Source organism: Seriola lalandi, unplaced genomic scaffold (assembly GCF_002814215.2).
Source record: "Seriola lalandi dorsalis isolate HSWRI2012SDOR001 ecotype SW California unplaced genomic scaffold, Sedor1 jcf7180002054559, whole genome shotgun sequence".
In the NCBI taxonomy this organism is placed as follows: Eukaryota; Metazoa; Chordata; class Actinopteri; order Carangiformes; family Carangidae; genus Seriola; species Seriola lalandi.
In genome coordinates this window covers 399506-421467 of record NW_019525112.1, presented here as the reverse complement: position 1 = coordinate 421467, position 21962 = coordinate 399506, and the positions used below count along the sequence as shown (strand labels likewise).

Here is a 21962-nt window from a genome sequence, read left to right as displayed (position 1 = left end):
AAAAAAAAAAAAGATTATGTAACCACTTAACAGCTGGCGAGTGCTGTTTTAAGCAAACGTTACACAAACAGGAGTAAATAGACTGTTTGTTTCAGCTGGTGGAGCGCGACGGTGTATGTGAGACTGACTGGAAATAAACTACAGTGTTCGTCATAATAAAGGAACATGTCAGCCGGTGTAATGATGTGGCTCTATGTGAGTTGTGGATAGTTTTTAGACAACACTGGAGAAGCTTTGGCTACACAGATAATATTGGTTTGTAACCATTCAGTATTGGTTTTGGTATTTTGTTGACAATAAGAAAAACTTTAAATATCAACAGACTTGTCCTTCAAAGCCTGACAGAGCTGTTGTTTCTGCTTAAATCCAAAGCCACACATGAGGTGGTGTATAAAGCACAAACCTGGACCCTTCTGTAATGTAAGAAGGTAAAAACAATAAGAATGAGTCACTTTCCTCTGTTTTTCCCAATGAAGCAATTTACATTTGAAGGTTTTCCTTCTGGAACAACACTCCACTATTGAACTACGACCAGCTCAGGGCAGATATGGACGGACTGAAGCTGTTCTGAGGCGACGCGTGGCCTTGGTTTCTGACTTCAAAGTCGCAATTTATCTGTTGCTTTTTCCAACCGCTGAATGTTCGGTAATGACTGTATTTTATGTTCATCCTGTGTTCATTTCTCTATACACATCCACTTTGCTTTTCCGCCAACAGTCTGTTCCCAGCACACCTGTGGTCTTTAATTGGCAGATTGATTCTGCTGTCTGAGCTCTGCCACCTGCAGAAAACACAGACTGACTGATGGTAAAATGCCACACAGTTACAAAAACACCAAGAAGGCCACAATGTGTCTTTATGGCCAGATGTCCCGGCGTTAGCGCGGAGACTCTATGACAAATGATCCGTTATATGCTTGAACAACATGAACCGCGGTGGAAAAGATGAAAAAGCGTCTTCACGCTGTGCTGGAAGGGCAGTAAAGTCACTGTGCTTTCCTCTGAGATGTCATTAGTGCAGGGCTGAGAAGTGAGGCATCAGTAGCCAAAGTTTTACTGTCTCCTCGCTCGTGTTTGCTCAGGGCAGAGAGAGCGGCGGCGAGAATGTGTGCTGTGTGTACTCAGGGAGGGCTGCGTCAGGTCACCACGCCTACTGCAGCACACAGTTCAAACTATGAGACAGTGTTAGCTCTCTCAGCGCAACTATAATATGATGGAAGCTCAGATAAATATTTATTTCGCTTTATTGACCTTGTTGGCCCAGTGTTAGTCGTGTGTGTATGTCAGGAATATTATGTGACACAGTTTCTTGGCTGCCAGGAACTTAAACCAGCTGTTATAATCAGCATTTTTGATTTCCTGCTTTATAATGACTCACACATCTTAAGATCTACTTATTCTGTTTCTCGTTTCAGTCGGTGCAGCGGTGGAAATGTTTATTATGTCCGAAGCCCAGGTCACTGACAGTTTGAGGATAATTGTGAATTGTGTTTTCTGAATGTTGAAAGTGGTTCAGTTGAGTGTTTGTCAGATGATAACTAACAGTCTGACATGATGATGTGTGTATTTAAAATAGTAGGAATTAGGAGTGTTTTTTTGATGGCAATAACGGTTGGTTAATCGCTGTAGACTCTTAGGCTTGACCCAAGAGAAGTCACAGCCAAACTCAAAGTGAAAGTTAAAAGCCAGACATCATAGAGAGGGAGGAAATTTTGATATTGTTTAAAAGGAGGGATAATGGCAGACATTTTCAGACGGTGTCTCCTGGAAGACATTCACAGCATCGCGCTCGACTGTTTGAATGAAAAGTGAAAGAAAAAGCAGCGCGAGACAGAGAAGTTCAAACCGAGCGTATCTGAAGTTAAAACCTCCTCATTGGCGAGAGTGCAGCTGCAGTTCAGTTTAAAATGCTATAATCACTGATGTCATGATGTGCCTTTGGGTGCAAATGAAGCTGAGATGATGTCTGCTGGTTCATTAGCGCTAATTCATGTAAAGTGAAGGGAAGAGACGAGAGGAGAAAGGACAAGGATGAAAGAGACGGTGATGAATAAGGACTGAAGGAGGCTGGTGTGGGCTTTTGCAGATCCGCCACCCCCACCCCCACCCCACTCCATTCGATTTTTATTTCCCAACCTCATGTACACAAGCACAGACAGAATTTTGTCTCTCTCCTCAGTGCCTCATGTAACCCTGTATATATTAGTTTGTGATCTTCATGGTTGATTTTATTGGCAGCATGGGAAGCTTATTTCTGTGCAAAGCAAGTTATTCTCAGCAGTTAACTTGTTCAGGCACCGCAGCAAGGTGGAGAATCTTATCTCTCTCTCTCTCTCTTTGTGTGTGTGTGTGGTATTCAAAGCACATCACTTCGCTTAATAACTTGCAGAGGCGTCCTAAGGAATCAGGGCCACTTAGCATTTCCACAGCACACCCCAGGAATGACATTCTCATTGCTTCCCACTGCTCCCCGAGGACCATCCATCACACTCAGGTGGTAGGGTTGGGTTGTTGGTTCGATGTCTGGCTCCTCCTGTCCATATGTCACAGTGTGTTTCAGAAGGATACTGAACTCCAACCTGCCCTGGATGAGTGTTTATGCATAGTGAGGGAAAACAAGAGTCTACAGCCACGCTAGCGGCTGTGAGGCTCTACCTGTACAGATGATATGTCCTTATATCAAGAGTGATGTTTCCATAAGTCACCAATAATATTATCACATATATACATCCTATGGATACATATATAAAAATACCTTTAGTAAAATTTGTATATTTACATATATAAATGAATTATGAATTTTTATATGGTTTAACACGTTGCAAGTATATATGTGTTAACAATCTATATTTAATGTGTGTGTGTATTTATATATATATATGTGCAAATTTATTAAAACAATATAAAAACTCTGTATTTGACTGACTTTTGGACCCTTCTGTGTATAATATCAACATATATTGGCAGGCATTGGGTTGGGTTGGATATATATTTACATAACATTCATCTACAATATAAGAATACATACATAAACATACAGTACATAGCCTATTTGTATGGGCTAGACATATATGTCAATATATGAAATCAAATTTCATAAAAATCTAAATCCAACAGTTGTTGCGACATTTCAATCAAAACCACAACAGTCAACATCAGGGGATCATGGAAGTGGTTTTGTCCTCTAGGCACTGTGAATATTTGCACCAAACTTCACAGCAGTTCTCAAGGACTGATGAGATATTTCAATCTGAACCAAAGTGATGGACTGACATTGCAATCCCTTAGAGACATGCCACTGGCATGAAGCAAAGCCAAGTCTCCTTGTACAAAAGCATCACCCGCACCAAAGGAATCTAATGTAGCTGTGTGTGTTGGCATGCAGGTGAGCCGATTATTATTACAAGCCATGTCATGAATTTCAGGGATAGACAGAGCTTTGTTAACGGAAGCTGAGAAATGTGGGTGTTGTGCTCTGAATGTCAGCCTTGGAGCCTAATTGGGAGGTTGTTAAGCTGCTGTGGAGCTGTCAAATGTCTACCAATTACTTGCGCTTCTTTGTAATCCTGCAAATCATTGTCTTATTTTAATTAATGCTTTTTACACCAGCCAAAAGACAAGCACATTAACCTGGACCTGTATTGCCAATCCATTTGCAGTTTCCACTACGTTATTAACGTCAGGTGTATTTTATTGATTTTCCTTGTCTGTTTCACATTGTCTAGGATTCCTGAAAGTGGCCACCTCTTGTCGGCTTCCCCAAAGAAACAGAAGATTAGAGGAGGAAACACTGGAGGAGCACCGGGAGAGTTCAGACTATGTCAGCTAAAAGAACAACAACCCAATTGTTAGCAGAACAGAAACTGGAGCTCTTCGCATCATAATGTAGTTCTTCTGACTCCCTTCATGCAACATCTTAGTTGACTGTTTTTGACTGAGTCTAACTGAGGGATCAATGGAGCAGGTCGAGGAGGATTTGAACCTCTCCTTTCTGCTGGAACATGAGAGAGAGATGATCCTGAAGGTGCTGCAGAAAGACGAGAAACTGAGGAAGCGAGAGGAGAAGAGGATACGGTGAGGACTTCGTTATCATTTCAACAATTTCACATCTCACTCTGACGTTTCTTCATATCTCTTGATGTTCTCCCCTTTCTCTCGCACAGGAAGTTGAAGAATGAGCTGCTGGAGATCAAACGAAAGGGTTCCCGTCGGCCCCAGGAGTTGGGCGAGCGACAGTGCGCTCGCTGCCTGAGGGCTTTGGGCCTGATTTTTGACCGTGGAGATCTCTGCGAGGAGTGTCAGCTGCGGGTCTGCAGCAACTGTCGCGTTGCAACTCCCAACGGACGCCAGTGGAAGTGTAATGTTTGTGCCAAGATCTCGTAAGTGTGATGGTGCCTGCAGGGACTAGGACAGTGTTGAGTGTTTGGAAGAGAAATGGAGTCCAGATGGTTTAGATTAGATGGTTAATGACACCACATCTGTCTCCATTTGTCTGCAAGGGCCTCAGGTGTTTCAGTGCCGGGATCATCTCCAAAGCTTTAAGGAAAAATCCACCCTGACCAAAAAAAGAAAACCCCACTGCAACACTATCTGTCAGTGCTGTTTATACCGTTGGTTTTACAGCATCTTTTTACATTTACGTCCCCCATGCATTACGTGTGGTAATTAGTGAGGCCGAATGTATTTATTTTGTTTTGTTCAAAAGTAGAGTTAGCTTACATATTTGCTATTCAAGGACTGTAAATGCATGCACATGACATCATGCGTCACCTCTCTCAGTGGCTTGAAGTATTCAATATCCTTTTTCTCTGTCGAGGGTTGTTTTAGTAGTTGATGTAAATGTCACCTTGTTTTTTTTTTATATGATGACACATTGTTTAAAAGGTTAAGTAAAAAAATAACAGAAATAAATCTTGCAGCACTCTTTGCTTGTCCTCAAGGTACACTCGTCATTTTATTAAGAACACCTCGTTAAAACCAGTGCAGTCTAATCTAGCAGTCCTGCAGGAAATCAACAACTTCAATGAGGGTAAGCTAAAAAAAAAACAAAAAAAACAGGACCACCTCTCTGAATCATGCAATACGATTCAACAACACTACAAACTGCATCCTCCAAAATGATCATACAATTGAATCAACAACTCTCTAAAACAATTTCAATAAAAACTGAACATTATTACCTTCATGATGGTAAGATTTATTACAGGACTGTTGCATTAGACTGCATTACATGCACAAATAAGTAACGTGAGATATTTCCAGCTCTGCCACAATGGAAATTATTAAGAACCACCTACAACACTACTGGTAAACATGAGGGTTCGATGTCTGTTCTTCAGAATCAATTAGCGGTGGGGTTTTATTTCTAGTCTCTCAACACTCATAAATAACTGATCACTTATCGATTAATATCTAACAGCTTGAGTTGGCCTGATGTTTTGAGGAGCTGAATTGCCAGTAAGCCGTGGACTGTGTGTTTGCAGGGAGCTGAAGGTGGTGACAGGAGAGTGGTTCCTGGAGGAGCGGTCCAAACGCTTTGAGCAGAAAGTGCTGAGCAGTGATGTGATCAAACAGAACATCCTGAGCAGCCCGACCAGTGAGTCTGACCACTAATGTACTCAAAACTGTACAACTGTAAGCCAAACAGCAAACACAGAGCACATCATTAGGAACACCATACTAATACTGGGTAGGGCTTCCCTTCTCTCTTTCTGCTGCCACTTGATTGGCTGATTGGTAGTAGTGTGAGATATATGCTGATGGTGTTCATGGCTTTTTGTTTTTGATCACAAGCCACAGACAAAAAGTCTACAGAGACCCTTTCGACCCCCTCTGAGTCCGAGAGACCTGACACCCCGAGATCTCATAGGAGCGCAATACTCATCGCTATGGACGGTGCCAGGAGGAAAGGGTAAGTTGCGAAAAAAATATTTATGTTCATGCGAATGCATATTTATTTTGAATTTAGCAGGACTTACTCACTGAATTGTTACATAACATGAACACATGAAATATGCATGATAGGAGAAAGTGCACAGGATAAAATCAGATCAAACCAAATTCAAAAGAAGTCTGCAGTGTGTTGAAAGGCTCACTCCAGCACAAAGGCATTAGAAAAGATCAAGTGGATGCTCATTTGATTTTTGAGACCCTGAATGCGTTTTAAAATACATTTGGCAAAGCAACACGGCAGTAATTGGATTGTGCTGGCTAACATCACTCCGCGTCTTGGCTGCACTCTAATGGTTCCTGAAGGCATCACAGCGTTTCAAACAAAGACGCCATATAGACAAAAAGCAGCCAGGCTCTGATAAACAATAGATGTTATTGCTACTCTGTTAACACAAAATTCAGCCACTTCAGTTTCAAAATCTCAGGGAGCTGCAATTATTTCATCAGAGCGGTGCCTGCTGAGCACACATTACATAACCCATCATTAAGAAGAAAACAGTAATTCAGACAGTTTTATTCAAATATTAATGAATAAATATAACATAAATATTACTACATTTTTACTGAATACGTGTTTTGTTTGCTGGAATGTTTGATATTGGAAATAGTGTCCCTGCATGGTGTGCATAATTTCATAACGTGGAAGCAAATCTGCATATGAACATAGATCAGATTTGTCAAACTTATAAACAACAGTGCTAGACAATCATGGGATTCATTAGCCAGAATTTTGACCATCAACTAAGTATGCTAGTGAACGTGTTTTTGGTTTGGATTCAATACAGCATGAAACAAATGCATGACAAGTGCAATTGAGACAAATCAAAACAAATTCCAAGACACAAGCTACACTTTCTGTGAGCTTAGTGTAGCTTGGTATACTGCTAAAATATGCCAATTAGCACACAAAGTCCAAATAAAAACTTACCAAATTCATTACAATTCATCCTCCGGGCTCCATGGGTGTCTGTACCAAATGTCATGGCAATCCATCAAACAGTTGTCAAAACTTTTCACTAAAAACCAAACGTCAGCCTCATGGTGGCGCTAGAGGAAAAGTCAGCGATCAACAAAGTCAGAAGGATTCTGGACCTGCATCAGCAGCCCTGATGCAGGTCCAGAATTTTTAATATCATATCATATAATGACCCATATCACCAAATTTCACTAAAGTTGGTGAAAAGCAGGACTGAAAACAACTTAATAATAATTAAACAATTAAATGTATCTACCAGGGTTTAAGTATACTAGGTAATATTTCCTCTGCAGGATGGAAACTGTAGAGCTGAGTGACCGAGATGATCCTGATAAAGCAGACGGATCAGAGAGACACGCTGCAATGACTCTGCATTAATAGACATGACCGCATATCTCCAATGCTCAGTAGATAACAGACTCCCTGTGTGTGTGTGTGTGTGCGTGTGCGCGCAGACGGATGAAGATGGATAAAAAAGGCAGCCGACCCACCTTGAAGCCAGAGAACGGAGTCGACAGCGTCAGTGTCAAATCTGTTTCGGATGGAGATACTCAAAGCGTACGAAGTGTCCGCTCTTCTCCAAGTCCGCGTTCAAACAGGTGTCAGTCTTTATTTTTTTCAAAATGCAGTTACACAGTGCTTTGCTAAGATATAATAGAGAAAACTCTTACTCAGCATCATACATTACGTTTTTACCTTTTTAGATCCCCATTCAGCAGGTAGGGACAACAGCAGACACTGTCTCAAATCTCATTGTTGCAGCAGCGGTGCAGCCTCACATCAGTCTCTACAGTATTGAAACCTCAACATGTGAATAGAGACTTGATGTTGAAGGAACTCTGGGAGGTGCTGAATACATGTTGTGGATGGTGTTGAACTGGTCTCTTCCTGGTGTTCAGGGGAGGTGCGGTGGCCTTGGAGTCCTCTGGGATGCCCACAGTACCCAACAACCTGCGATCCCAAACTTTGGACAGATCATCCACTCCCAGCGACAACCGGAGGGTCAGGGTCAGCAACTGACACACACACACACACGCTCACATAAACACACATACAGCTACACGCCGGAGGAAACTGTCTAGATTACAATGTTCTTTTAACAGTTTTTGGTGGGTGTATTTGTGTTTGCAAACAGCCCGATGGAGCGGAGAGCGTCGCCAGTTTGCACTCCAGTGACGGCACGCCTGAGCAGAAAGCTGCCGGCAATAACAGGAGGAACTCTGGCACTCCCACCATTTCTGTGTCAAGGGCCTCGGTCTCATCAGGTATCTCCATTACAACCCACTCCGCCTTTTTCTGTCTTGTTCCCCCCCGCCCCAAAACAGAAGTCACTTGACTCCTGCTGCCTTCATACAGCTTCACAGCTCACGCACAAACATTTCAATGAGTCACAGTTTGAAGATGCGTTCGTGGCAGCAGGTTCATATCAGAGATGATGTTAGACAGTCTAATCAGGGCGATGCAGAAACACTCAGCTCCAACTCCTACTGCTAAGTATCTCGTAAAGGATGAAATGATGCCATACGCCAGATGTCACGTCTTCACCAATTACACTGTTAACTCACGCTCCCCGTCACCTTCTGCTGCTCTTCTTTATGTGTGGAACTCTCCCGCTTTTTGCTATGGTATAATCTCCTCCACTTTGTCTCTCTCCGTGCAAAACCTTTTATCTCTGTCAGTACCAGCTGCGAAGAGGTGTGTCAAGATTATAAAGTGGTTCCGATTAGTGTCGTTAGCTGGAAACTGCTGACAGACGACCTCCTCGACTTGCCCACAGATGTGTCCGACAAAAAATTCACAACAGTATGAAGATGAAACCATTTTGTTTTGTAGCATTGTATTTCCAGTTTTAGCAAATATTTTAAGAATCTCAGCTTGTGCTTCACTTTATGGTTGATGTGCTCCAAAGACACAGTTTGTCCCTGGATGAGTCCTCTGATCTTCAGACTCTTTGAAAATCTCAGACAAGACTTATTGTTGTAAAACTCCCCCCTGCGGTTTTAAACCCAGTTTTGCCTCCTCAAAGCTCATTTACACTTTACCTCTATTGTTTTATTAATTTTATTCTATTTGGGGGCATTTTATGCTTTTATTTGCTGAAGACAGGCTTGGGGAAAGAGAGTAGGGAATGAGCAAATGTGATTACGCTCACTTTGTATGTGCCCTATCCTCACGGATATTACATCCCCCCACTTTTTTCTTTCTTTTTTGCTGGTGTATGTATTTTACACATTAAAAGGATTATTTTAGTATTTTTGGGAGCGTTAAATGAGAAGATGTCAAGCTCATGTCTGTGTTAACTATGGAGCTAGAGCAGGAGGCAATTATTTGCTTAACACATGGCTTAGCTTAAGACTGGAAGTGGGAAGAACAGTTACGGTTTATCTCCAAAGTTCAAATTTATGTCCTTGAGCTCTGACGCTTAATAATTAACATCTTATTTGTTTACACAAACAAATCAGATTTATCTTTTTTAAGCCTTTTTTAAAACCAAAAACACAAGAGCAAAAGTGTAAGGAATGGATTTAACTGTGAATTTATCTGCTGTAATGTAAAATGCAATCATTGGCACGTCTGGCTAACTCCCTTAAAATATCCCTGAAAACATACAAAATCCCAGAGTAATAGATTAAGGTGTTTTGTATGTAACTAGATATCTATTAATTTGTCTATCAATTTGAACAGTCTTTTATTATGAGGGGAAAACTGATCACATCAGTCTCCAACTTGTAATTGTGACCCAGATATGTCGGGAATCTCTGACTCAGATATCTCCAACTTCGTGGATATATCTGCAGTTCTTTTCACTGTTGACGTATCTGAAAGTGCAAAATAAAATCCAGTATACAATACAAATACAATACATTCAGATAATTTTATAGGATCTATGCACTGTTTGTTTGCATCTGGGTTCACTTGGTAGCGACAAGGTTAGCCCTGATGCTAACCTTGTAGTTACATCATATGAATTATTTAGCCACTGGGGGGGGGGGTTTGTTTACTGGTCTAGTGATTATGGGAAATTTTGTTTGTTCAAAGCAGCTAAAAAATTAAAAAAAACCCTATTACATTATATTATATTATATTATATTATATAGGATTATATAATATTCAGTCAACAATGAGATGATATGATAGACTCCCACCTTTGAGACTGCTTCTTGTGCCTTTGAGAGCTAATGTAAGACGTCAAGTTTTCTCACCAGCGATGTCACACGTCAGTTGGATTTCCATCCAACTTGATCTTGATTTGTTCTGATGTCATCCAAACGCAGATAACGATAGCCTCGCAAGATTAAGGCGGCTGCAGTTTTTGGAGTCAGGCACCACAGCTGCCCTCCACTGACCGCAAGACCCCAGGGCATGATGGGAAACGTCTGACCTAAGAGCTGATTGGTTTAGATGTTGTATCAGCAACATGACATTTTGTTTAATTGGAGATAATTTAATTTGTGTGTGTGATTTAGGACCACGAAGGTTTACTCTCTGAACAGAATAAATGTTGTGTAGTCAGTGGCTCATTTATCAGTCAGAGAAGCTGCTTCAGTTTTTACTCCAGATAGATCTCATAGACTATGATAGTTGTATTCTACAATATTAATATTACTTATTACTTAATTTTTTAAGAACCATGAGATGACATAAAACTTTGCTGACAAATGGGATGTGCAGATCCTTAGAAAAACATCTGATGTTAATTTTATGTTTCTTTAGTAATAAGGAGGTTAAACGGTAAACGCTGATCACAGAACACCCATGTAACTTTTTAATCGTCTATAATATAGGAGAATATGACTGAAGTAACAATTAGTGGAGGCTGAGTAGAAGCTAAATTTTTTTTAGCCTAATGAAATAGGTCCAAATGTCAAACACTTTGAGTTGCATTTCTTGCACATTTGTGGCAAAGTAAATTAAGTTCTCACCATCGCTCCTCTTCTTCCTCCTCCTCCTGCTCCTCCTCCTCTGCATCCCTTGTTTCCCTCTCCTCTCTCCCACACCAGATCACTGCCGCTCAGAGATGGACCTGTCAGCTCCTGGTTCTGAACCCAGTGACGACGCCTTCAGTCTCAGAAGCCGTTCGGTTCCCGGGCTCAATGAAACAGTAAGCACCATCAGTCCATCCTTTCCTCCTCTTTCAGCTATATCCCCCACACACTGGACACTTGTTTGATTTGTGCAGCAGCTTCACCGCAGATTCCAGTCACAGCAAAAGCTCAGAGTCTGAAATTTACACAGACTGAATTTTCAGTCTATACCCCTTTTTTTTAAATCCATACATCCACTGCACTATATCTTATGCCCATAACGAGCTCAGGGACTGTGGCTCAGCGTGATGCGTCAGATGTGGGGCTGAATGTTAATTTCACTTCAGAGCCCACTTCAAAGAGCATGACAAGCATCCAAACGGCTGTAGGCTGAATACAGGTGGAGGATGTGGCGGTCAGTATAGGGCTCGCTTTGTCTCTTGCGTTCATTTGCATTCAAAGCGCTTCACAGACACACAAGCACATTGGTCGTACTCATACACACAAACACACACACACACACACACACACACGATTTTAAAAATAAAACTACTCCATTCATGCTCACAAGTTTACTGTAAACCCAGTGACACTGTGATTTTGCGTGTGACAAACAAGTAAACAAGTTACCACGCTCTGTCCTGACTTGTCTGATTGAATTTATGGAAGCTGGCTGCATCCACCCACACAGAGCCGCTGTGTAGAGGGGAGAAAAAAAAATCCAAGTACAAAGTCCCAGATCCCGTTTCCCTTTTGATTAAATCTGAACGCTGTGGTCCACAGGAGTTTTCTGATGAGGATGGGGAGGAAGACATCGATGCCCTGATGTCGGCCCACAGCAAGCCTGCCAGCCGACGCCTCAGCAACGCAGTGTCAACGGTAACACCCATGTTAAACTAGCTACTACAAACACAGAAATAACAACAAGCAAAAAACCATTACGGGAAGCACTGTGCACCAACATGTACATGCTCACTTTATTTACACACGTATGCTCACCGTCACCTGATGCATGAGTCATGGCTGTAGGCTGTAGTGTTGACTGTGTAAACAGTCTGTGGGGGCCAGGGGACAGCGTGTGTCACGAACACCTGCAGCACGGTGAACGCAGCGCGCTGAGGAAACCTGCTGCATTTACTTAAACTGACTTCACTTCTAGTATGATAATGTGAAGGATTACTGCTTTGTTTATGGGAATAATGTGATTCGCATAAATGTGTTTTATGTAGCTTCATATAGTGAATCGTATGTGTACATTTAATTTATCCTACCATGGGGTGTATTTATTCAAATGACCAAAAGACATATTTTGTGGATCTATATCTGTAGCTACAAAATACATTTAAACGTGTGTTTTGTTTTTGTTTTTTTGTTTTTTTTATCAACAATGGATTACATGACAGTGTGAAATGTGAATCTCATGGGAGCTTTAAAATTTTAATAGCAAAATCTCTTTCCAGACACATTGTCCCTGTTGGATCATTTTCACTTTGAACTGTTTTTAAATTTCCCCGTTGCAGAGAAATAGCTCCTGTTAAATGGCTTGTTCTGTTGATTTTTTTACACTAACTGTTGAAATGTAATTTAAGATACAATATAATCCCATCAATGCCACAAATTGAATATAAATGTGCTGTACTGGGTTGGAGGCAGAAATTATGGAAAACATAGACACACAAAAACAAAAGCTGCCTTCATGGTTAAATTTGACACAGTCACAATATTAAACATGTAAACACTTACATGTGCGACCCCCCCACCCCAACAACTATGAAGCGCTTACTTCAGCAGAAAATTCAGTTATTCAAATGACCTGAATAATTGTCTTGCTTCGTGACTCATACCACCTTCAGCGGTCTGTGGTGCCTGCGAGAGTGCGAGTGTGTAATTTGAGAAGTGCGTAGGTAAACAGACAAGACAGACGTCTTGTCTGTCGCGTTTATTATGTCATCTCATAACAGCCATCACTGCGCTGCTGTTGGTAGTATGAATGGAAGTGGAAGGAGATGATGAGGGACATTATACAGATAGTTGAGTCTCTCATTGAATCAAGCTCTAATATACTCTGCCCACTATTACATGATTCACTTTATGGAGGGCTTTGGGTGGATAATGAAAGCACAACCGAGGCAGCGGTAGTGCCGTTTATTTCATAGTGCAGGTTCCATTATCTGTTAGATAGTTTTTTGGGGTTTTTTTTTTTTAGAGATGCCTTAATTTTTATTCTATTAATTCAGTTTTACTGGTGAATCAAAACTAGCAATAAAATGTATATTTTTGAATAATGATATGGGAGGAGTTGATGTGAGCTAACCGTCTCCAGCCATGCTAGCAGGTCTGAGAGGCTGCACTTAGACCATGTCCAATATCACTCTCTATTAACCACATGGAGTAGTATAGCTGTCCAACAATATTTCAGTGTCCATTTGCTGATTGCATATGATGCATTTTACAGATGTGAAAATGATCACTGTGTGGCTCTACAGCTGTCAGTGATGACACAAAATGATGATGATGCTTGAAATCTCAGTTTACTGCCCTTTACTGAGGGTCTATTATATCGGGCTCCCGGCTACAGTCCTCTGGGTCACGGTATCTCTTAAAGTTGTATGAAGGCAGCTGGACCTGCTTGAGGTTCTGAAAGACATTTTGCCATTCCTATTACTAGCCTGGTTCAAAATATAGATATATATATTTTAAAAGAATAAAAATATAGAGTAATTGATAGAAATACTAGACACCATAGAGGAACTACACATCGCTCTCGTTTTGACTCTTGCCCTGTGTGTGTGTGTGTGTCCAGTGTGTCCATGTTGATTTCACAGCCGATTCCAGATGAGTTGTAATCTCTGTGGTTTCATCTGATAATCACCATGGTAACCGTGTGTAATGTGGTTTCTGGCTGTGCTGCTGTAGACAGGGTTTCTGCAGCTCCTCCTCGGGGGCCGGGGGTCTGTGCTCGGGGGGTCTGCCTCTATCACTAACACATCAAAGAGCTCAGATCTCACTCCTTCTTCTCTTTTTCCACCTTCCTTCCCCTGTCTTATCTCTCACCATCTCTTAAATGAATCGGCTGCTAGTCTTCCACTCCCGGCTCAGAGAGAAGGTGGGGGTACCTCAATATCCCTGACTCGGATGCTGAGACTGTGAGTCTCCTCTTCCACGTTTGTGCATGTATTTATATTCACCACTGCATTATAACCGTAGAGGTGCAATGGCGGAGCACAAATATTCAATAATATATCGTGATTCTTCAGTATGTGTTTGTGCCCATCATTGCCTTTTTCATGTGATTTTAGCTACATCTATTTCCATTAAGCCTAAGCCCTTCACATTAAAGTAGTCATTTATCACACTGGCTCCCTGCAGGAAATAAATGAGGTAGACTTTCCAGTAGAAGAAGCACAGTGTGGCTCAATTCTGCTTTCTTGACTTCTGTACTCCCTGGACAGGAATATTATTATCAGTGGATTATACCAGTTAAATCCTGTCCAGAGCCACAACAGACAAGTTTGCTTCCCAAGAAATGTTCCAGACATGATTACCTGCTGTGGTTGTAATGGTTTGGAGTCTTTTGTTCATGAAATAGATTTGGCTGAAGTAGAAAAATGTGGTCTAGTTTGTTGTGGAAGAATTTTTACTTTTTAATTTGGCAATCTATGAAACTCACAAGGTGCAGACACACAGGTTAAAACTCTCACTGTTTTACCAATATAGTGCATGCAAAGTTAACTTTCTGGGTGGAACTGGTAATAATAAGACAAGTTTTACTCTTTTTCTTCGTTTTTATTGTTTGTCACTTGTTTGCCTTTTGGGTTTTTCTTCATTTCTTCATCTATTCTTCTCATTATACACTAAATGCTCCATGTTCCTTTTCTCAAATCTGCCTATAATTTATTTTTACGGCTTGCAGTCAGAGCCGAGAGGAGTCTGCAATTAGCTCAGCAACAGAATAATCACCAACAGCAAGTCAATTCTCAAACACAAATGAGAAAAATTACATAGTTGCAGATTATCAGTTGAGAGCATTTGCTGTTTAGCTGTGTCTTTTGTCATGGTAAATTGAATATATTTTCAGGGTCAGACTAAAAAAAAAAGTAAAAATTTGACAACAACTTGAGCTTTAGAAAATTGTAACAGGCATTTTTCATAAATTTGACATTTCAAAGATTAATAGGTTGAGAGAATAATTGGCAGGTTCATCGACAAATGGGTTGATAAAAAGAAGAAAAAACACAGGGAAATCAGTGTCACTAATGTACTTTCATCCTTTCACTAATGCATTCACAATAGAAATACTGTATGCTTGCATCACGTAAGGGTAATAGCTGTATTTCACACCCGATCTGACATATTAAATACTTTTTCTTGTGCAGTTACCTTTTGAAACACTGTCACTCACTCCTGAAAAGGAGGCATAACAGAGGTTTCTCAGTTTCTCCGAATAATTTACATAAGTCATGACTGAAAATAATGTATTATTGCTTTCTGGGCCCAGAAACAAAGATAATACCTCAATTTCTGCACATAATAAAAACTGCAAACCTGTGATCTGCACAAAATAACAGCAACTCTTCCTACAGAAATGTTGGATTTTGGTCCAAAGTGCATGTTTATTTTTTTCTTTTACCTTTTATTTATCCAGTGAAGCTTCACTGAGGAGCAGTACTCTCTCTCAGGAAGGCCATGGTCACATCTCCCCTATATGTCCTGCAGGCCACTGAATCTTTTAAGTCTTCAGTATACAACTTTCTGAGGATCCAGAACTACTGATGTAAAAATTTGCATTGGCGCAGGCTTTACTCTTAATCTTACTGTGTATTGCCACAGATTTTATTCCATTCAAATCCTGCAAATGTTTTATTTCTACCATATTGCATCACTTTGTCCACTTTACATGTTGTTTTCTTCAGCTTTCTCTCACCTCTTTGCTTTGCTTGTTCCTCATTTGTTGCTTTTCTTTCCTTACCTGTTCAACTCTCCTCTCCTGCTCTTCTCTTACAGAGTAGTATCAACAGCATGATGAGTATGTACAGTGAGACTGGTGACTATGGCAACGCCAGGGTGAGTGGTGAGATCCTGCTGAACATCAGCTACAGCTACAAAACTGGTGCTTTGAATGTCCTGGTCAAAGAGTGTCACAACCTGGCAACAGGAGATGAGAGGAGGCAACGCACGGACGCGTAAGAATGTGCATGCACGCGCACACACGCACGCACACACACACACACACACACACACACACACACACACACACGCGCACAGTAATTAATTGGGGACAGGAACAATCTGCATAGGATCTCCTCCTGTGCAGCACGACTGAGTCACTGTTTCGTTTTCATGACAGTTATGTGAAGACTTACCTGCTGCCAGATATGTCACGACAGAGCAAGAGGAAGACGAGCATCAAGGCCAACACCATTAACCCTGTTTTCAATGAGAATCTGAGGGTAACTTTCAGTGTTTTTTCTACAAACTCTACACAGAGCTGAATTCAAAACTTTCATCGCTAAGCTCATTTTTTCTTCTGTAGTATGTGATCAGCCACTCGCAGCTGGAGACACGAACCCTGCAGATCTCTGTTTGGCACCACGACCGCTTCGGACACAACAGCTTCCTGGGAGAAGTGGAGCTGACCTTTGACACCTGGGAGTTTGACTCCCAGATAGAGGAGTGGTACGCTCTGCAGCCAAAGGTAGGAACCAGAATCAGCATGTACTCATGTTGTCTTCTTCTTCTGTGTTATATAAACACATACCAAGACAAGTGTTTGAGAGGATTGTGAATGGTGTTTATGTAGGTGGAGAACAGTATAGACTCCACAATGCAGTATAAGGGAGAACTGACGGTGGTGTTGAAGTATATACCTGCAGAGAAGAACCTCATGCTGCCTCTGGACCAAGTGCAAGGTACAATCATAACTGTGATAACCATTACATATTATGTTCCCACACATAGTGTATTAAACTGTGTCAGGATGCAAAATGAAATTTTTTAAATAAATAACACAAATCTGACATTACCTAAAGAGTAAAAACCTGATATTTTCCCCATTTATTTAAAGTTGTTCAAATGATCTTATTCCAAACTGTCTGAAATAATCCTCTTCATCATACTCTTTATCATGTTGTCCCAACACTTAATTGAAGCTATACAGTTGCCATAGACCCCTTCACGTTTTGCACATTTTGCTGTGTTGTAGATTTATTTCATTTTAAATTTTAAAAAATCAAAACCTGAAGTGTTCAGACCCTTACTTCACTACTTTGTAGAAGCCTCTCTGGCAGCAGTTACAGCTTGGGGTCTTCTTGGGTAAGGCTGTAAAAGCTTTGCACACCTGGATTTGAGCAGTTTATCCCATTCTTCATGGCAGATCCTCTCAAGCTCTGTCAGATTGGATGGGAAGTGTCTGAATTGCCATATCCAGGTCTCCCCTCGGATGTTTAAGGGGTTTAGGTCTGGGCTTTGGCTGGGCCACTCAAGGACAGTCAGAGACTTGTCCCGAAGCCACTCGAGTGCTGTCGTGGCTGTCGCCCCAGGCTCATGTCACGTGCACTCTGGAGCAGCTTTTCTTCAGAGCCCTTTAGTTGTCATGTGCCTTTTGACACAAAGCGGCTTCCATCTATCCATTCTACAATAATTACCTGATTGATGGAGTGCTGCTGAGATGGTCGTTCTTCTGGCAGGTTCTCCAATCGCTGGAAAGGACTTCTGAGGAGTGTGACCGTTGGGTTCTTGGTCACCTCCCTGACAAAGGCCCTTCTTGCCTGGTTACTTAGTTTGGGACCAGCAAAGGTGTCATAAGATAAATCTGAGAGGTTGCGCTTTTTCATAGCCTCAATAATTGTTGAACTGAATGCTGTGATAGTGTCAGGATAGGAAAGCAAAAAACAATCTATGGACTTACCTGGTTAAATAAAAGCTGAAATAGTTGATCTTCCCAAGTGTTGTCTTAAAACTTGTATCCTCCTACATGAAGTTGTGATTGATTTTGTTTTTGATTCTGATTTACCCTTTTCAATATATTTCATTTTGGAATCAGTTTATCCATAACTTAATCACTCATATGCGGTTTGTTTACACCTGAATGTAGCACACTGTTTCATTGTTTAAAAAAATTTTACATACTCTTCACACGTGTGTCTGTGCATATAATTTCCACATGTAAAACACAAATAATTTTTTTCTTATTTTAATTAATGTCTGTTTGTTGTTCCTCTCTGTCTGCCCCCCCACCCCACCCCCCTCAGTGAAGAAAGGATTCCTGAAAAGCAAGAAGACGAGCAGCTTCACTCTGCCTAAAGGGGGCATGGTTGAGCTGCTAGTCAAAGGAGCCAAAAATCTCACCGCTGTCAAGTCCGGAGGCACTTCTGATCCTTTTGTAAAAGGGTGAGATGCTCCCTGATTGTTACATAACAAAAACAAAACCACAGCCTACATTTTGTGCAGTAAAATTGTTTGTTTGTTTTTTTGCCCCAGGTACCTTCTCCCTGATAGCAACAAGTCAACCAAGCACAAGACGGCGGTGGAGCGACGCACAGTGAACCCACAGTGGAACCACACCTTCACCTACTGCGGCCTGCAGCCAGGAGACCTCAACAACGTCTGCCTTGAGCTCACCGTGTGGGACAAGGAGGCCCTGGCCAGCAATGTCTTCCTGGGAGGAGTCAGGCTGGGAGCTGGCACAGGTGTGTGTAAGGTGGATTACTGGAAAAAGAAAAAAATATCTGGTTAGACTTTGTTAGTATGTGAGACATCCTCAAGCATTTTTTTTTCTCTTAAAAGGTCAATGTCTCACACAGAATTTCAAATACGACGGTAAAACCTTTGAACTGTTCTCTGTGGACTAAAGAGCTTTACAGCAACTCTGAGGAGGTTGAATGCTGTATGTGTAATTTAAAAAGCAGGCTTTTATGGCTTCAAAATATCTTGGAAAGACCTAAATCACGGATATATATGCATATCAAACAAAAGTCCTGAATCTGTTAATCTTGTTTGTCTGGAAGCCAAAAATCTTTAGCTGCATAACTGAGAGCTAGTATTCTTCCTCTGGCTATTGATGTTGGCTGACTGAAAAATATTCAGAGGAAACAGCTTGTGTGAGAGCTGTGTGATTAGGAAGAAATGAAAAGTGAGGCCTATTTTCTCTTCTATTGTACATATTATGATTATTTAAGTGTCTGTTTTCCATAAAGTGGCTCAACAAAACCCTGAAGTATTCAGGCGTACAGATTAATTTGGTTCTTCAATTTCGAGTCACTTAACTTTCTCTCAAAATCCTGAAAAAAGGCAAGATTGACAATTTATTCCGATTTCTCCAATATTATACAGCGTGATGGAAAGTGACAAAGTATTTTTTCTCAATAACTTCTTCTTCTTCTTAAGTAAAATTTTGATATACTTAAACTAAACTTAAAGGAAACGGTTGACATTTTGGGAATTGTGTTAAAACACTTTCTTGCCAAGATTTGGACGAGAAGCTCAAAATTCACTTTTATGTTTGAACAATATGTATGATGCTGGAGCCAGCAGCCGCGTAGCTAAGCTTAAAGACAGGGGGAAACAGCTAACCTGTCCAAAAGTAACAAAATCTGAAGCTCAGTAATTAACACATCTCGTTTTTTTTTTTATTCAGCACAAAAACTAAGCTCCTAAGCTAAATGCTGCCTTCAGCTTTATATTTCCCATACAGACAAGATGGTCTTCTCATCAAACTTGGGGCAAGAAAGTGAACAGCTGTATTTCCCAAAATGTGAAAACTGTTCCTTTAAATTAGTTTGTTTCCAAATCTTGGAGAAGAGGGCATGATGGCCAATTTAATTGGTACTTATTCAGGTTTCTCCACTGTTACAGAAATATCTGACAGATTTCAGTTCATCAAATAATAGTGTTGTCGTGTAAGAGTGTTTACCTCCTCAGGATTCTCTGGTACTTCCAACAAAGTAAAACAAATGTTTATGTCATTGTTTCCTCCCTGAAGGCAAAAGTTACGGGAACGAGGTAGATTGGATGGACTCATACGGGGAGGAACAGCGGCTGTGGCAACGCATGATTGAAAACCCAGAAGTCCCTCACGAGTGCACTCTGATGCTGCGATCCAGCATGCGCAAGTGTAACACATGAGCGGACCGAAGCACAAACAGAGAGGATAAAAGAGAATGACAGGGGGGAGAGGAGAAAGAGAAAGAAGTGGTGTGAGGAGAGAGCTGCAGAAGTGGAGACTCCGTCCTTCTCCCTACTTCTTTCCCTCCCCTGAGACGCCCTGTTCAGATCCCTTCTCCTGTCCAGAGCAGCCAGTCATGCCTTACACACTCATCTACATGTGCCCCTCTGCCATCCGAAGCATCTCGTCTTGACCAAGCACTGCTGTTTACTGCTGTATATGGAAAAAAAAAAAAACATGTTATATGTATGTAACTTACTGTACCTACCAAATAAGCACACAGTGACTCCTGATGTGTCTGTCCTCGTCTCTGTGATTCATGTACCAGAGTCATTTCTGCATGTAGTTACAGCTGATGGAGACCATTTGTAAGGCAGTACACAAGGCACTGATCAATAATGTAGAGACTTAGACATTCCCTTTATGAGCAACCAAGCTGCATCCTGCTCTGAAGCACACAATGATGCTGAGATTCATCCCCTCATAAACAGCTGTGTACAGAGGTGGAAAGTGACTAGTGTTAGTACTACTGTACCATCCTACTTGACTTAATTTTTACTCAAGCAGAGTGGTGGACCACTTAAATAAAATAGTAGCACGTTGAAAATTTCTCAGAGCACTTACACTCACTGCGAAATTTTTGTTTTTCGATTCATGAAGGAAAAGATTATCAAAGCAAAATGAAAGGAGTATCTAATTAGGAGAAGAAGCTAATTAAGCCTAAAGCTAAACTTCATCATACCAAACATTATACCTGCTTAGCATCAGCATGCTAGCATTGTCGTTGTGAGCAAGAACAAGTCCTTGAAAAAATGTACTTGCAACTACAAGAGTACTCCCAGTTAGTTACTTTCCACCCCTGGTTGTCTGCAAAAAAAAATCTGTGGCACAAAGTCTAGACAGATTACACAATTTAGACTACTTTCAATGTAAATTTACATAACACTGTATCAGTGTAATAATAGAAACTGCATGGTACTGTATTAGAGAAAACAGAGGTAGAAGAACAAAAGAAAGTTACCTAAAGCACTGATAATGACATCACTTTACACTCAGAAGAGGAACTCAACAGGAAGTGAGATTTTCAGTGTGTTCCCAGGAACCCTGAGGTGGGGGCTGTGTGTTATAGAGTGAGTCAGCACTGAGACGAGCTGCCGTCATCTCAAGTGAAGCCTAATGATGAGTCGTGACCGTCACCTTGTCCCTGTCACCCAGGGCTCCACGACCCACCATCCTGTGATGAATCACGCAATTCACAAAAACGATTTTCAAGTTAAACCCCGTATGACCATTTCTCATGTGGAATGCCTGTCCTGTCCGCTTGTCCTTGGCAAACGCTCTGAACTCCCAGGGCAAAACAGTTTCACACTCCACAACTACAGTAATAATACATAGTGTGTGCAACATATTTTAGATGAGAGACTCGTGCAATACCTTATTACTGAAGAAACTCTTGATGTACAGCATGTACTATCTCTGTTGGTCTGGTTTCCAAGCATCAGATTCACTGTATCCAAGCCTATTTTGTCCCAAATGTGTAACAAGAATATTTTGAAATAAACACGTTTCCATAGACTGACTGACTTTGCTTTTTATTTTAATTGTTCATTTGTTCATTTATTTATATTAAATATTCATATGACTGATTAAGTGTTGTTTTGTAAGTGGGCAGCTGCAAAACTATTCTGAGGCTTTCTGACTGAAGGTTTGTAACAAATGACAAAAGTTAATAGGTTACATTGATAGAAAAAAAGTGGTAAATATTCACATTCGAAAAGCTGAAACCAGTAAATATTTGTCATATTTGCCTATAAAATGGCCAGTTGATGTATGATCAAAATACATGC

At 41.0% G+C, this 21962-nt stretch overlaps 1 protein-coding gene across 3 annotated transcripts in view; it reads left to right on the top strand.

Annotated features, from left to right (window-relative positions):
* Positions 1-21690, top strand: part of sytl5 (synaptotagmin-like 5) — a 39926-nt gene extending 18236 nt beyond the window's left edge. The window contains exons 2-18 of one of the 3 annotated variants that reach the window (XM_023415982.1): positions 3725-4073; positions 4163-4378; positions 5483-5595; positions 5793-5910; positions 7383-7526; positions 7827-7929; positions 8063-8192; positions 10929-11029; positions 11736-11831; positions 14033-14098; positions 15957-16135; positions 16300-16402; positions 16486-16647; positions 16753-16861; positions 18203-18341; positions 18432-18640; positions 19933-21690. In XM_023415982.1, the coding sequence (XP_023271750.1) occupies positions 3955-4073; positions 4163-4378; positions 5483-5595; positions 5793-5910; positions 7383-7526; positions 7827-7929; positions 8063-8192; positions 10929-11029; positions 11736-11831; positions 14033-14098; positions 15957-16135; positions 16300-16402; positions 16486-16647; positions 16753-16861; positions 18203-18341; positions 18432-18640; positions 19933-20075 (2250 nt within the window). In that variant the 5' untranslated portion in view covers positions 3725-3954 and the 3' untranslated portion in view covers positions 20076-21690. Of the gene's footprint in view, positions 1-3724; positions 4074-4162; positions 4379-5482; positions 5596-5792; positions 5911-7382; positions 7527-7826; positions 7936-8062; positions 8193-10928; positions 11030-11735; positions 11832-14032; positions 14099-15956; positions 16136-16299; positions 16403-16485; positions 16648-16752; positions 16862-18202; positions 18342-18431; positions 18641-19932 lie in introns of all 3 variants that reach the window. The other 2 variants (XM_023415981.1, XM_023415983.1) reach the window with 2 other exon arrangements.
* Positions 21691-21962: the final 272 nt, after the last annotated feature.